The sequence below is a fragment of the Leptodactylus fuscus genome, chromosome 3, assembly GCF_031893055.1.
Source record: "Leptodactylus fuscus isolate aLepFus1 chromosome 3, aLepFus1.hap2, whole genome shotgun sequence".
Taxonomy (NCBI): Eukaryota; Metazoa; Chordata; class Amphibia; order Anura; family Leptodactylidae; genus Leptodactylus; species Leptodactylus fuscus.
The window spans coordinates 111868072-111885740 of NC_134267.1; the positions used below are offsets into that span (position 1 = coordinate 111868072).

Sequence of the window (17669 nt, forward strand, 5' to 3'; positions counted from 1 at the left end):
TAATTTCACACAATGGGACTGAGGGACCTGCTTGCAAGAGCTTACAATCTATGAGCTAGAGGGGGTTATACAAAAGGTAGCAGGAGCGGCATTTCTTGTACAGAGGTCAGGCAATATTGTAATAGAGGTTACTTTCATTACACAAACATAAAACTTTATGAGCCATCAGTAGTCGTGTCCTTTAACATGTGGATGGAGTTTGGACATATAAAGTTAGCCTGAAATGGCATCATATCATGTGGGGTAATGTAGGAGTGGGGCAGAGGAGGGTTAAATTTTGGGGATTCTAATTATAGTATGGAAGGGTTTACATTAAAAATTGTGAGAGGCCTGGCTGAAAAGATGTGTCTTTAGTTTGCATTTGAAACTTTAGAAATTGGGATTTAATCTGATTTTCCGGGATAGAGCATTCCAGAGAAGTGGTGCAACTCGGAGAAGTCTTGTATACGAGCTTGGAAGGTTCTGATAATAGAGGATATAAGTGTTAGGTCATTGAGTGAACGGAGATAATTTTATAGTTTATTCTATAATGAATAGGCAGCCAATGTAGCGACTGGCACAGACCCGAGGCATCACTGTAGCGTCTAGCCTGATAGATGAGCCTGGCCACTGCATTCAGAATAGATTGTAGTGGGGAGAGTTTAATAAGGGGAAGACCAATTAGTAAAGAGTTACAGTAGTCAAGGCGAGAATGAACCAGAGAGACAATAAGTGTCTTTAATGTATCTCTGGAAAGGAAAGGGCATATTCTGGAGATGTTTTTGAGGTGGAGGTGACATGAGCATGTGAGGGATTCAATATGAGGGGTGAAGGAAAGGTCTGCGTCAAACATGACCCCGAGGCAGCGGGCCTGCTGCCTAGGAGTTATAGTAAGGCCTGAGACTACAATGGATATATCAGGGACAGATCTATTAGATGGTGGAAACAGTAGTACTTCAATCTTAGAGAGATTTAGATTCAGATAGAGTGAGGACATGATATTAGAGACAGCAGAAAGACAGTCACTGGTGTTCTGCATTAGTGCAGGGTCATGTCATGGGAAGATGTGTATAATTGGGTGTCATCAGCATAAAGATGGTACCGGAAGCCAAAGCTGGCGATGGTTTGTCCAATGGGGGCTGTGTAGAGAGAAAAGAGCAGGGGGCCTAGGACTGAGCCCTGAGGAACCCCAACAGCAAGGGAAAGAGGGGAAAAAACAGAGCCCGCAAATGATACACTGAAAGTGTGGACTGAGAGATAAGAGGAGAACCAGGAGAGTGCAGTGTCCTTGAGGCCTACTGAGTGGAGCATAGTGAGGAGAAGTTGATGGTCAATAGTGTCAAAAGCTGCAGAGAGGTCCAGAAGAATAAGAAGAGAGAAGTCACCATTGGATTTAGCCATTAGGAGATCATTGGAGACTTTTGTGAGGGCCGTTTCAGTAGAGTGCAGAGCACGGAAACCAGAAATCAAACTATCAGCTGTGAGCATGAGGTCCTACTACCTACCAAAGGAACTATCACATGTTATCAGGATAACTGCATATATCCTCCACCTCTGCAAAAATCTGATTCTGCCTGTAATGTCTACATGCTGTGCCCCCCTTCGCGTGTCCTCCAACCGTGGTCAGGCTGTATTATCAACATCACTTCGCACAGAGAACTAAATGATCCTGATGGTTTTTTTTTTTCTTTTTTAGTTGCTATGACTCCTAATATCGCTCTATCTGCTATGAGCTTGTATGTGTTCTCCCTTGCTATATACTACTGTACTATCCACGTTGCAGGATCACACTGAATTTCCCCAAGGTGGGACTATTAATGGATTATCTTATCTTATCTTATTACAGGGTCTTTGATCAGAAGTAGTGGGCCTTGTACTGAGAGGCTTTGATATTCAATTACACATGGAACCTGAGATTTGACTCCTATTTGGACAATACTTGGGGATGATATAGTAAGATGGTAATAGCTAAAAAGTCAAATCAAAATGTACTACAATGTGCTGTAATGTTTAACTTTGCTAGATCTGTTAGTGAAGTGTGTCTGCAGTCATTATTGTTGTTATAACACATTACTGTAATTTGCTTGATGACAGTTCCAAAAAACAAAATAACACCAAAGAAGGAAAAGAATAGACTTTTACCTAGAAAAGAATTGTGGTAAATTTCTGCTCTGAAACTGTGAGAATTGAGAATTTCACTATAGACTATAAAAAAAAAACATTAAAGAAGGTAATGCAATAATGCAGATTATTTTAATGTAGAGTAATGCTATGTTAAAACTCTAGAACACTGTTTAATAATGTTTTTGCAAACCAATGATTTCTTTTTTTTTGCAGACTCTGAAATCCCTGCAGTTTTTCACTTCAATTATTAGATAACACCAAATGTTATTTAGGGTAAAACATAATGAGAATGTGTTTACATGGGAAAATGTATTTACAATTCACAAATTACAGATTTTTTTTCACGGAAAATAGAGGATAGTTTATATAATCAGTGCTCTTTTCTGTGCAAGTGAATGTTAGGTCTTTGTCGTAACAGCAAATGTCAGTTACTTGGTGTTATCTAATCTAAAGTTCCAGTTCTTGCCAGCTTTTAAGAGAACAAAATGAGGTGGAAAGGTTAATAATTAACAGCATCATCAGGTTAAACAAGAACAATCAATATTCCGCCACAGTTTTTGCTATGTACTGCCACTGAATCTCTGGGGAGTCTCAAAGACTTTCATTTATTTATTTTTTTCTGTATAAAAACAACATATACTGACTTCAAATCAGTATCTCTTCTTAAGTATTAAAAACATGTATTTCTTGGTTAAAATATTATTATACCTGTAGTACAAATTTCCTTATATTGAAAAATTATGGTAGCTACAAAAAATTATATAAATGTCTACTGCTAAAATATTTATTATGCAATTTGCTCAAGTTTTGTTTAGAATTTTGAGCATTTTTTTGGAGCAAACAATTGCTCCTCATTTTTCAAAAAAAAGTGGCCAGCAAGGTATGAATTATAGCCCAAGTCTGTGCCAGTCATAGAAAAAGATGCAAAAAAAATAAAATAAAATAAAATAAGAGGCCTATGCTTCTTAAAGGGATTTTATCATTAGAATCTTTTTTTTCAGGTTTACCACGTTGGAATAACCTTAAGAAAACAGCTGTTCCGGTGATATTCACGGTTTTCACCATATGCAAATGAGTCTCCAGTGGCCTCTTACGCGATTGTCCGTTCGGCATCAAGAAAATGGACGCCGCACATGCACTGTCGGTGCTTTCGGTTGAAAATACAGAGAAGAAGTGGTCACAAGAAGAAGATGGAGGGCATCACTGGAGAGTCTGCAGGCAGCACAGGGGACACCCCAGTGCTGTTTTAGGGCAGGGAGACCGCCCCCAGTGCTGTCTGGAGACTAATTTGCAAAAAGTGAAAACTATGAATATCACCGGAACAGCAGCACAGAGGAGACATCTAAAGGTAGGGGAAGAATAGTTTTTTTAAAGGCTATTCCAATGTGGTATTCTAATGATAGAATCCCTTTAATGAATTTGTTGCATCTTACTCTAGCACAGACTGGACTAAGAGTAATTTGTTAAATTAAAGTCCCCCATATCCTTTGGCACTGACAGTTTATATTGCAACTACAGCTGATATAGTGACTATAGGTATCTCTTTATAGCAGATTTTAGGGAAAGTAAGGATCAGGAATGTTGAGTTTTCCACATGCAATGTGTTTTGTTTTGCTAGGAGCTAAGGTCATAGGATCAAATCACTGCCCATTAAATAAACATGCATGTTGGTATAATAACTATTTATGAGGTGGTTAGTGGACATAGCAAATACTTAAATAGCATCTTGTATAAATAAAGTAAATTTAAATAATACATAACACCCCATTCCAACCCCCTTACGAACCCTCATCTGTCATCTAATTTAGCACAGATTATTTTAATCTCTAGTAAACCATCAGTAATTGTAGAACATAATGAAACTAAATATAGGATTTCTTATTTTATCTTATTATTAATTAAAATAGATATTTGTAATTAGGTCAACTTAATCAGAAGTTGACCTAATACTCACACAAGAGAAAACATTTCGACAATGCATTGATAATATTTGGTGGTCATTTTTAACACATATATTCCATAAAAAGTTCGAAGAAAATAATATTGTAGTATAATATTTTTTTCCATGTGCCATTAACTGTTCCTGTATCCTGAAAATGTAGCCCGAGGTTGAAGAATATGAAAAATTAGGCATGTATTAAAAAGTGTCTAAAAATGTCATTTTTTCATAAGTTCCGAATTTAAGTTTTTATCTGTTCAAGATATAATGTTTTATTATACATCTGAACATTGTCAAAATTTTGTCCTGTGTTAAACTAAGGCCTGTTTTACACGACCGCGTGAGAGCCGCCGGCCGTGCCATCAAGCATGGGCAGCACACGGATGTCAATTGAACAACACCACGATCGTCTGCAAGGGGTCAGAACCATAACGATATCATTTTTCATAGAAAATGGAGAGATTCATATGTATGAAGGAACATACATGAAATAATATGCATTCACATACAAGAAATGCATACTGCTCTTAAATACACTCTTATCATGAGAAATACCGTAATACAGTACCTTACCTCAATATCATAACAACCAACCATGTGAACCATCACAGATTCTAAAAAGCATAAACACTACTAAATATTATTTGGACTTACCCACTTCTTCATTTTTAGATGATAAAACAGTTGATGCATATTCTGAACCAACTTAGATGACAGTTGTTGCCCTTTCACCATTATATTGTTAAATGCGCCAGTAACACAGTAACACTACTTTTTTGTCCTTACTTCAAATACCATTTGTACCATACTATAAAAGCTATATATATGTGTATACGCATTGCTGAGTGTACTTTATATGACCGCTGTAGGTGAAGGTAGATAGCGATTTATTTCTGAATATAACTGTATTAGGGATGGACATAGAGACTATGTTTCTTCTGAACTACAATCCATCTTAATCAATTTTATATTTGGAAATCGCAAAGCACTGATTGGTATGACTCAAATGGACTTTATATATTTGTTTGTGGTCTGAGTTCCTAGTATACTGTACCTTAACTGATGAGTATAAGATTAATTTCTGAAGGATTCCAAAGCTACATTTTAATGAAGTCTTAATTTGTTCCCATGTGTCATTTGTGTTTCTTCTACAGTATATACTGTACTGCAGGGGCAGGATGAAATTATTCAATATACTGTACAAAGTATATAATTGATGTTTTAATGCCTGAATTTTCAGCCTATGTCAAAACTAAGGGTATATTTTAAAAAGTCATTGGATCTGCAAACCATTACAGAATATAATGACCAGACTAATAACTTTTTTTTAACATTCTGAATATGAAGATAGATATGATAGATATAAACCCTATACATCTTCAACTTTTACTTTTAAGAGGTGTGTGTCTGATTTTCCAACTGGGTGACAAAAAATGTGTCCTGGCTACAAGAAGTGCAACGTAACTAAAAACATTAACTGTTTAGCAGCTTTTCATTCTTGTTGAATGTTACCGTGCATCCACTAATAGGTAAAAGTCACACATTATCTGTGTTAAGTGTGACAAAAATCACTTGAGCAATAGCTATACAGCTTTCCAGAGCGATTTCCTGACAAACAGATGAGTGCGTCCCAAAATTCAAACCCTTGAAACAAACAATTGGTGACCACACATATACGAACATACTTTGTGATATAATATGATAGAGACACATATATCTCTGATGGAAGACTGTGGCACATACCACAATGGTGTACATCACCAATATGATCAAATAAAACAAAACAAGGACAATGTTGGCATATGCCATGTGAATAGTTCATATAGACTATATAGCTTTAGCCCTATCTATCTATCTATCTATCTATCTATCTATCTATCTATCTATCTATCTCCTATCTATCTATCTATCTATCTATCTATCTATCTATCTATCTAGACAAAAAAAGGGCAACAGTCTACAGCAACAGTAACAAAAAAATCTCTGATGTGAATGTATTCCAACAATTTTGTTTCAGTCAAGAGAGAAGGCTTCAATAGTCCTAGGACTGAAACATAGTTCAGGGAATAAATTCACATCAGATTTTTTTTTTTTTTCACTACTTCGAAGTGCTGCTGTTCGTCTATTCTTGGAGGGATCTGATTGCCAGACTCTGGATCATGTCTTTGCACCCCTATTGAGACTTTGCATGGTGCTGGTCTAATTTCTATGTGTATTTTAATCTGTCTATCTATCTATCTATCTATCTATCTATCTATCTATCTATCTATCTATTATATATCTATCTGACTATCTATCTATCTATCTATCTATCTATCTATCTATCTATCTATCTATCTATCTATCTATCATGTCCCTGACTATCTAATATGCTTACTTTTAGAATCATCAATCATATTCCTCCACTTAGATGAGATGGAGATAGGGAACATCTTCTCAAGCTTAAAAAGAGCTTGGATGGATTGAAATGTATCCATTGATACTGAACGGTCTGTGTGGATTTCAATTTGGCAGCTGTGTGCTGAGATGTGCGAATTGCTAGTGGAACCCTTAGTATGACTTTCCTCAATAGACACTGTAGGTCAATTTTAGTTAATTTATATTTCTTTATATATGATATGTAAGTATAAGCATTACTTTTCTTATATATGCTTTATGATATACTCATGTATATATACATTTTTTTATATATACATATTTATATGATTGATACTAATATATTGTAATTTTTTTTAGAAGATACTCTACACACAAATCACTATTATCACTTTAAGCTATGGAACATTCCTATTATTTGTTTGTTTTATTTTTATTTATTTTCTACTTTTTTTGTATTTTAATGCAATTTATGATGAATATTTTATCTTAATATATATTTTTTAATTTGGAAATGACATGCACATCAATTAATATGTACAGATTTTCCTTTTTATGTTTTATTGGAGGTATTTTATACATGCAATATTTCCATTTAGAATTGGGTACAATTCATTCTACTTTTTACAGTATTTCCACAGTTTGTCTAGGCTCACAGAGTCCCAAAGGTCGCAGGGACCAAACTGGCTCAAGAGTGGATCAGAATATCTGCACAGCCTTAAATGTGTGATCTGTGTCCTGTGGAAGAGATTGTATATTTAAGATTATACTTTGCATATGCAAATTCTTTTACCAGTAGTTGGATTAATATGTAGGATTTAATTGCCCATAAGAAAAGTTGACGTTTTAGGACTATGAGTATAGTATGACTGTTACGTATAAAATGTTGCAGTGGTCACTGTTTTGTGCTTGAAAAAGGTTCCAGATAGACCAAGACATCACTCCTTGGAATAAAGACACTTGTTTTCTTATTTAGAGCCAGTGGAGTGTTGCCATTTTTTGCTATCTGTATTAACATTGATAGTGGCTAGGATCTGCACCTAGAGTATGGTATAGCAATACCCTGTTAAAGTTCTCTAGTGGGACAAAAAAAGAGGAAAAAATCAGCTTCCCTGCTTATCTTTATTTTTTAATACACAAAAATAATAAAAATATTTGTATCACTGCATCCAAAAATATCCAAACTGTTAAAATATAACAGTGAATGCAGTTAAATCAATTTTTTATGACACGAAAATTAAAAGCTCTATTTACCCCATAATTGTTTGAACTAACATGTTGTTTTTACCATACAGTGAACTTGTAAAACCAAAAAAAATAAAACTATGGCATGAGTGTAGTTTTCCCTATTTAACCACTGAAAATATTGTTTTATAAAAATACTAGACGATAAAACTTGATCACAGAAAATATATAACCACAACTATGGGGGAGGAAAAAGCAAAAGATAAAAATGGAAAAATCCCTTTGGTGCTAAAGTGTTAAAAATCGCTGATTTCCAACTTAAGTAAACTAGTATGGTTTCTTATATTTTAGTCTCTTGGGGCATGTGCGCTTATTAAATTAGCTATAAAACAAAAACTGAATTTTGTGTACACTGCTCATCCGCATTGTTTCATATAAGGCCTTATTCACATGAGGATAAAAAAGGTTAGATGAGCGCCTTTTTAGTAACAGCCATCATATAGCGCTTTTTTTTTTTTAAATACTGATTTTACATTTCGAATTTGTGTCCATTTTTATCGATTTGTCGATAGACTTAAGTCTATGAGGGATCCATAGCTGCCCCAATAATGCAAAACGGCCATTTTTATCCACAGTCATGTGAATATAGTCTTAAGCTATTCTTCATATATTGTGTTATATTGTAAAGTATTTGAAGCAAGGTCAAAAATCTAATAACATTTTCTACAGAATGAAAGGGCACATTGATCACATTCCTAAACATTTTCATAAGCTCAAAAAACATTTTCAATACTAAGAAACAAACAAAAGCTCAACAGAAATAAGCAAACATAGCAGACCAGAAAATAAGGCAATCGATATTTGCTGACCAATAAAAAAAAAAAAAAAAAAAAGAAACAATACATTCACATTATACTACAGTAATTCACAAATGCAGCATTTTGAGTCTAAACCACTGCATAATTGTTAAGGCTCTCACCATTAACTGCTTAGTATTACACATTTAACATATCATGTTGTACATATATAGAAGAGGTGTTTATAGCAAATATTAAAGTTTTTTTTTTTTTTTAGCTTATCCTTAGGATAAGCTATACATATCTGATTAGCTGGGTGCTAACAGCCAGTTCCTGCAGAGATGAGCTGTTCAAGAGTACATTGGATCCTCATACTATATAGTGTACAGAGCTGGAAGCAGATGGCACTACATAGTGGTCATGGCGCATTACTGAATCTCAGCTCCCATTGATTTCAACCAAGCAACCAACCACCTCAAAAAAGACAAGATTATTTGTTGCTTCTTCTTTTCATGATCTTTCAATTATTAGTACCTGTGGAAAAGAGTTCCTTGTAGAGAGTGTTAGGATCATATCTGTCCAGGGGCCCTGTAGCATCCACATGTTTCAATGGTTTGAATATTTTCCCAATTTCCCAACAGTCTTCCAAAATTTGTTTATGGACATGTGTTAAATTTACAGAATTATTTTGTCATGTGTGTTAAATTGATATTTAACACGCATGACAAACACAGATATTTAAATGTCTGATAATTTATTATTATGAATTGTTTATCATTCTATAAATAGGACATGTTTTATGCTCAACATCATATGCAGACTAGTTTTTTGCAAAGTTTTTGTAAATGTGCCCCAAAGCTTTTTGGCCTTTATAAGTGTAGAGTAAATAGTTTTCTTTATAATGTCTTCCTTAGTTGTTTTTCTTTGACAGATAACGATTTTTTTTGTGACTGTTGAACAAACCTATGCAGTGCCCTCATTTCCCCTTGGAATTCTTTGGTCTTTTAATCTTCATTTTTTGATCTGTTCTACTTATTGTAACTCTGAATCAGTTCTGAAAGAGGCAATACATGAGAGGCCCCCAAAAGCTGAGCAGGCAGAAATATGAGAAGTTAACACTCACAAAATTGAAATTAGACTAGAAATAAAGATTCACAAAGTTGACAGATTTGTAGTAAAATAACAAATGTAGTATGTCTACTTGGTATTCTGGAAAGTGGTTTAAAGAAATGTAAATATGTTTTTATTTTACTTCTATTGTAAGAACATTCTCCATGTCACTCTACGGATATTGCCATTACTCACTGGCCCAAGTGCGGCTCATAGTCTAAATTCCCTATCAACATGTCTTTAGAAGGCCCTGAAGACTCATCTATTCAGGAAGGCCTACAACCTCCAATAACACTATCACCGCACCACCATCTGTACAGTCTCCCCCTCTCCTTCTGTCTCTAACCCCCTTCCCTCATAGATTGTAAGCCCTCTACCCCACTGTGCCAGTCAGTCATTGTTAGTATTATATCTACCTGTATATTTTGTGTATTGTATGTAAACCCCCAAATGTAAAGCACCATGGAATTAATGGTACTATATAAATAAACAATAATATTAATAATAATAATAATAATAATAATAATAATAATAATAATAATAATAGAGTGTGGGAGGACAACCTATGCAAACACAGGGCCTGAAAGTGCTTACTGTTGGCCATAAACATCTATTTCTCTATCTTCAGATGTGTTCTTTGTTATCTATCCAAATCTGTGTATGCTAGCTATCCTATATATGTCCATGTGTGGCCACCCTATGTGTGTGTCTGTGGGGGGAAGGCAAATTGTAGCCTGTCTAGACTTATTAGCCTGTCATGATATTGTGTTATTCCCGAAAACTGTGAGTCCTCAAGTGTTTTTGTCCTATACATTGCTTTTTCTATTTTGCTGTTTGCCAGATACTGCTGATGATATGTTCTTAGTGTTTACAGCTCATTAACTAGGTTTCTAATCACCTTTGCTATCTAGAAGCTGTAACAAGGCTTGTGATATCAGTCCCTGTTTCCATTCATCTTTATTCTTTTCTCTCCACTGTGATTGATAGCTAATGGATCAGTCTGCCAGCTCGGCAAAGTGTACTTAACTGCTGAGCTCTGATATTGGCTAGAACAGTGCTGCATCAGTGGCTCTTCAGAGATAATGTTTAGTTTGTAACAAGTCTTGGGTGACTAGTTACAAACCATCATACAAGCTAAGCCTGCCCACTTGTCAATAAAACCAGCAAGTGAGGGTAAGGTGAAACCCTTAAATGGAATAACTCATATAACCAATTGATCAGACAAGTGTAAACACATCTGTACGTATGTATGGATTATTCACATTTTAGATATCTTTTAAACATATCCTCTATTAGGGTTAGAGAATGAAATTGTTTACAGTAGTATTAACCTTTTATTATTATTATTATTATTATTATTATTATTATTATTATTATTATTATTATTATTATTATTATTTATTTTTATTTATATTAACATATTCTATAGCACTTTACAAACTTCTTTTATTATTTAAGGATATTTTTATTTTCAGTTTATTTTTATAAACTGTCTATACAAAAATCATTGGGCTATAATGGTTTAATGGCTAAATTTTTGAAATATTTTAAATTAATTTTTAACTATGGATCAGAGAATAATTTCATATGCTATTCTCAGGTGCCTGAATAGAGTTCTGTAAAATAGACTATTCAAAAAAGCATCACCATGTAGAAAACTTACATTAATATTACCAGAAGTAATAGATTTCCAAATAATTGCCCTATTATACCAGCAAATCTATGGAATTCAAATTTCACAATTTGATCTTCTGAACCATTTTAACCTACAAATTCCAATGAATAATAATTATAAGTAAATTTCTTACTCCTGTGTAATTTTATGTACTTGATTCTTTGCACATTTAAACCACCCTAAGTAATATGCACATTATTTATATTCTTGTCTGCTTTTATTAACGTAGAACAGTAGAGCTGTTTTACTAGTGGAAAATGCTAGGTTGTATTGTAATATTTATCATATTGTAGCACAGAGATTTAAATGGCTGATATATGTAACCTGGACAAATATATTACACAATGTAACAAAGAGCATCAGTCACAATGTTTTCTGGTCATTAATTAATGGTATATTACAATATACTCTATTGAAAGCATTTAAGTAAATGATGTATCAAAATTTTATTGAATATTTTAGCAATTAAACAATTATGCAAGTTATCTGGCAAACAAGGCATAAAAAAAAGTTGCAAAATTTTTGCTCAAATTGAATTTTGAGCAAAAACCTGCTATTTTTTCTGTTTTCTGCCTTCCACAACACTTACAAGATGAGTGCATGATATGGAGGGTGCACTAGAGTTAACAGCATTTATACCAGTTTACTGGTGGAAATGATTCCTGAAAATCATGCCAGCTATGACCCTTGTATCTTTCAGATATGAGGTTGTACCTTATATATCTATCATCATAAATAAGTTGCATTTTCTGCCATTGCAGGACATATGAAGACTAGCACTGAAATTGCTATTCTTTCCTAACAATCAGTGGGATTTTAGATATTTAAATATAACAGCCATACAATAACTGAGTGGCTGCAATAGCCACCTACATTATAAAGACACGTCAGTATTGCCCGTGATCAGTGCCCACCCAGATCGAAGGCACTGGTCAAACATGAGCACGCCACCATTTTTTTTTAGCAGTGCATGTACTCCAACATTTTGGGGTGGATCACAAACTCTAGGAGTGAGATCTGGGGCTAACAATCCCTTGGTATGATAGTTGGGAGCCTATTAAAGGCTCCTATGCTTGTCATTAGTTCTCTTACTCTAGTGCACTAGACTCAATTTAATATAAGTATAGTGATTTTACAATGCATTACTTCTATAAAAGAAAAAAATTAAAGTAAAATACATAAGCATTAGATTCCTTGTGTCTGAAAACGCCCAGTCTACAAACTAATAAAAATATTTTTTTGCCACATAATGAATGTCGTTGTGGGGAAAAAATCTGGCCCTGCAAAAAGACACCTTATTCATCCTTGTACATGGAAATATAAAAAGTGGTGTCAGAATATGACACCTCCGCAATTTTTTTTTTTTTTGGGGGGGGGGATCTTTTTAAAGGGGTTAAGAGATAGAAAAAAGTTTATAAGTTTGGTTTTGCCATAATTGTACTGTCCCGTGAAATATAGTTGGTATGTAAATTCAGCTGCACAATGAAATCTGTAAAAACAAAACCTCTGAGAAAGTCACACAAACACAGGTTTTCTCCAACTTCCATCCCATTCCGTACTTTTTCCAGTTTCCCAGTACATTGTACAGAATATTTAATGGCATCATTACAAAGTAAATTTTGTCCTGGAAAAATTAAGCCTTCATGCAGCTCTGTGAGTGGAAAAATAAAAAGATGGCTTTTGGAAGGTGGGAGCAAAAAACGAAAATCGAAAAATGGCTCTGTTGGGAAGGTATTAATCTTCCCTAATGAGCCTAGAAAAGTTTACTGTTTCTAAATTAGGATAAATCTGGCCAACATTGACAAAAATGGAACAAGCATGATGGAATTCAACATGTCCAATCCCTTTTTTTTCCTGATATCAGTCTTTTATACACATTACAGTAGACCATTAGTGATCTATCTCACCACGATTGGCTGAGTCAATGGACCTAGGTTTAATGCTTGCAAAAAATTTTAAGGTTGTAACTTTAGAGACAAATCATACTCACTGTCACTTTACAGTGAATTTGAAGGCACATGGCAGATCAGTCAGCTGTCATCATGTAGGCAAACCTTAATAAATATTGTAAGAGGACCTTCTATGGATAAAAGCCCTTTTGACTATTCATAAGCAGACATTTTAATTTAGACAGGTAAAATAGCCATCACTTATAGTTACAAGCTAACAATCAGCCAAGTTGATGTATACCTTTTCAACATATAGGAAGTTACACTCTGCAACCTCTAAATATGTCATGTCAAAGAGTCATACATAAGAAGTTATTAACAGTTATTAGTGAGAGCCTTGATTATGACTTATGTGTAAAGAGTATAAGTCATAAAATAAGAGAAGAATAGAACATGTGACTTTTGACAATTATAGATAAAGAAAATACATGAAATAATTGTCAAACAATCACAAGGTAGATATGTTACCTGGCTATGACAAAGAGCACACAACTGACACCCAAGTAAGCCAGCAGAATATACATCCAGATATCAGGGGAAAGAGGATTCAGGAAGGAGAAGACGCCTGGGTTTGTACCATTAGGTTTTCGGTACAAAATACTTATTCCAAGAGTCATAAAGGGTTTGGTGAAATCGATGACCTGCTCTCTAACATATGTGATAGCCAGTGGAGCAACTGCAAGATCAGCTTTCTGTTGAGACAAAAAGAGGGGAAAAATGTTTGTGAGTTACAATACTCAGAAAAATAGAAACATTGGTTCAGATGAGTGAAAGTGGTCTATGAAAATAAAAAACAGCCCATAGCAATCAATCACAACTCAAGTGTCATTTTTTTTAATGAAATAAAAGATGTGATTGGTTTGTTATGGCAAAAAAGACACTTTTTATAGACAATTTTATAAATCTGCCTAGGAAATCCAGCTAGATAGTACAAAATCTTTAGCTTTAAACACCAAAATATTTTTATTTTTTTTTAAACTCAATGGTGAAGATTTATGAAACTTTTCAAGGCCATCTTTTAATTGATCAGCATCCCGCAATGTTATAACAAGGTGCCGTTTGGTTTTCATGACAGCCAAGATCCTATTGTAGGCACTGAGCCCTTCCATGATAACAATTAAGTTAGTAAATAGTTCAGCTGAAAATCAACAAAATACTGCAACACTAAATTTTTCAGTATGCTGCATGAGCAATCCAATGATCGCCACTTCAAATACCTCTTCAAGGGGGACAAAAAAATACATAGAATTAAAAAAAAAAAAATATATTAACGAGGTAAAAAATAAAACTAAAATACCTTTTCTCATATCACATATAAAAATAAACAAATATAATGTAATTGGCATTGCCATGTTTGAAAATGCTTGAACTATAAAAATTTACCCCATATAGTGAGCTCTAAACTGGAATTTTTTTTTAAAAAAATATCCATTGGTCTCCTCTACACCCTCCAAAAATTGAATAAAAAGTGATTTATAAATTCATATGTATCCCATAAAGGTATTAATAAAAACTACAACTCCCCTGCAAAAAAAAGTCCTTTAAACGTTCTATATATTTGAATATAAAACATAATGGGTGTCAACTAGAGATGAGCGAACACTGTTCGATCAAATACATATTCAAACAAATATCAGGCCGTTCGAGGTGTTCGATTCCAATCGAACACCACGAGGCAAACGCAGTAAAAATTTGTATCCCCTCCCACCTTCCCTGGAGCATTTCTTGCACCAATAACTGTGCAGGGGAGGTGGGGCAGGAACTATGACAACGGAGGCAGTTAAAAAAATTGAAAAAACCCATTGGCTGCTGAAATCAGCTGACCTCCAATTTAGACGAATGGTGGATTTAACATTCGATTAATTTGGGACTGTGAACTATGTGACTGTGAGACAGGGACAGATCTACAGGCAGGGTTAGCTAGGAATTACCTTTATTTAGGGGGGAATGTTACTCACCCAGCTCTTTGGGGCTCTATCTGGTCGGGATTCCTGTCAGCTTGCGATATGCGCGAGCTGACTTTTTCCCACAGGAATGCATTGACCAACGTTGATTGGCCAGTGTACAGCATTCGACCAATCAACGCTGGTTCTGCCGGAGGAGGCGGAGTCTAAAATCAGACCAAAATGGAAACTGCTGTATTTTGACTCACAAAATATTGTTTATGTTTTTATTGTACAATAAATACAAAACACAAGAAGACAGAATTGCAATCTTTTTCTGTGGAGTTCGCCCCACAATTTTTTAATGTTTATAAAACTGTTATGGCTCTTGGAAGGCAGAGAAGAAAAATGAAAAAAAAAAAAAATCCTTTCTTGCTGTGTAAAAATTTAGCTGCAGTGGCGTCCATGCACCAAAACTGGGACTAGTGTGGAGCATTGATCTTGTTCTTCTATATTTGTTCGATTTTTGGAGCTTTTGGCTATAGTACATATTCACATTTTATGTGTCCTTTATCATAATAACTGTATAAAATCCAGCACAAGTTCATTTCTGGTAAAATACAGTTGTTGAACACTGTTTCTCTCTTCTCTACCCTTAGGAAAAATGTCTGTACATGGAGTCTAATCTTTGAAGTGAACACTCAATAAGAAAAAAATATAAAGAAAACAACACACTTACATTTCTTGATGTTATGAGATGTGATATTTCTAACATGTTTTATTTGTAATAAAAATATCAATACTTGCAGTTTACAGAAAAAAGACTGCCTAAGGCAAAGGTAATAGGAAATGTCAAGGTCATTCATACATACTTGCTATATGGTTTCTACACATCGCGGTTTGGGATTTGATTTATTTATTTAACTTTAGTTCGTAAAATGTTATATTTTAAAGTTAAAATGCATCCCCTATTCTTATTTATAGAAATAACTGCGTACAGTATACAATATTGGAATAAAAAAATATGAGTAACAATATTTATCCCAAAGACTATTGCAAGGAGCCATAATATTACTAAGTTAATGTAATAGGATACATTTTGAAACGTTTTACCAACAATATCTTTAAAATTATAGCACAACCCAAGGTTTCATGTTGTCTGGGACCTGTGGGAACCACTTTGGGCTACGCAGCCTCTCTATCCTTATAATGTCTGGACCTTCCCCTCCCCTATTGGGCTCTCCTGTCCTGTCATACTTTGTCTTGTCAATTATTATGCCTCTGTAAACTATTTTTGGGTTCTTATTTTTCTGTATTGTCTTATTTGTGTATTATGCCAATTTCCCGCCTGTACAATTCTTAAATTGGCATCGGATTGTGATTGTTTTTCTTTATTCATAAAACTCCTTAAATAAACAGTTGAAAAAAAAAACAATTATGGAACAACCCAAATTTATGTCTAAGCAATTCAACATTGTCTCAAGCTTTACTATAGTATTTTCAGCAATTCATTGAGAAGGGTGGAGTGGGGGAATAGTGAATCCCCATAGCAGTTTATTCCTAGCTAGAGATGGGCAAATGATTTAATCACAAATCAGACTTGATCCAAATATTCAAACTTTTTCAGTTTTTATCTAAACCAAACATATGCGATTTGTCTCAGACAAACTAAAATGGCCACATCCAAATGTTTGAGTAGGAAATACAGTGGAGACACTTGTGTATGAGCCACTCTTCTAGCACCAAGTGACATCAGTTGATAGCCTCTCAGTCAATAGATAGTGGTGAGTGGACACCTTACAGTGCTGATGTCTTATACAGTATTTAAGATGTTGTAAGCATCACCAGAAGTTAGTTACAGTAATGGGAAGATAGTGTAGGGCAGGGGTGCCCAATACGTCGATCACGATCTACTGGTAGATCGCAAAGGACATATGGGTCGATCGCGGGATGCAGGGATCCCCGATGTCTGCTTGTTCACAGTGCAGGCTGAGAGTCATCTCCGGACACTGGCAGGCGGGGCTGCCGCAGCCCCAGCCTGCCAGTGTCCAGCGATAACTCTCAGCCTGCGCTGTGAACAAGCAGACATCGGGGATCCCTGGGCAGCCACAGAATGCCGCTGTCTCCTGCTGTCACGATCCACCTGGCCCCGCCCACATGTCCGGCCCCGCCCACAGACACACCCACCCACGAGCCCGCCCGGTCCCACCCATAGGCCCGCCCCGGCCCTGACTACAGGCCCGGCCCCGCCCTAGTAGATCTTTTGCCTTGGTCAGCTAATAAAGTAGCTCACACGCTGAAAAAGTGTGAGCACCCCTGGTGTAGGGTCTATGTTTTAACTCATTGTAACATACGTAATACGGTTCTGAAAAGCTTGTAAGCAAAGGAATTAAGTCAGATTCAAGCAATTACACAGGTAGATCAGTGATAAAAATTCAATTGATAGGAGTGAAGGAATAGCTGCTGATGTTTGAGCTTGAGACTGCTAAAATTCTGACATACACACAGACAGTTAACACTTTATTCAGTTAACACTTTATTCAATAATCTAATTTTGTTTAACTTTGTTGTGCAATATAGCAGTTTATACAGAGTCTTTAAATATACTTTTTGTTGAAAAAACAAATGTTAGTAAAAAATCTCTTGTTAAGG

General features: G+C 35.1%; 1 protein-coding gene across 1 annotated transcript in view; it reads right to left on the bottom strand.

Moving 5' to 3' along the window:
* The window catches only part of GRIK2 (glutamate ionotropic receptor kainate type subunit 2), a 627159-nt gene that overhangs the window by 163671 nt on the left and 445819 nt on the right, over positions 1-17669 (bottom strand). Inside the window, exon 12 of the mRNA XM_075268133.1 lies at positions 13603-13826. Within this exon, the coding sequence (XP_075124234.1) occupies positions 13603-13826 (224 nt within the window). The remainder of the gene's footprint in view (positions 1-13602; positions 13827-17669) is intronic.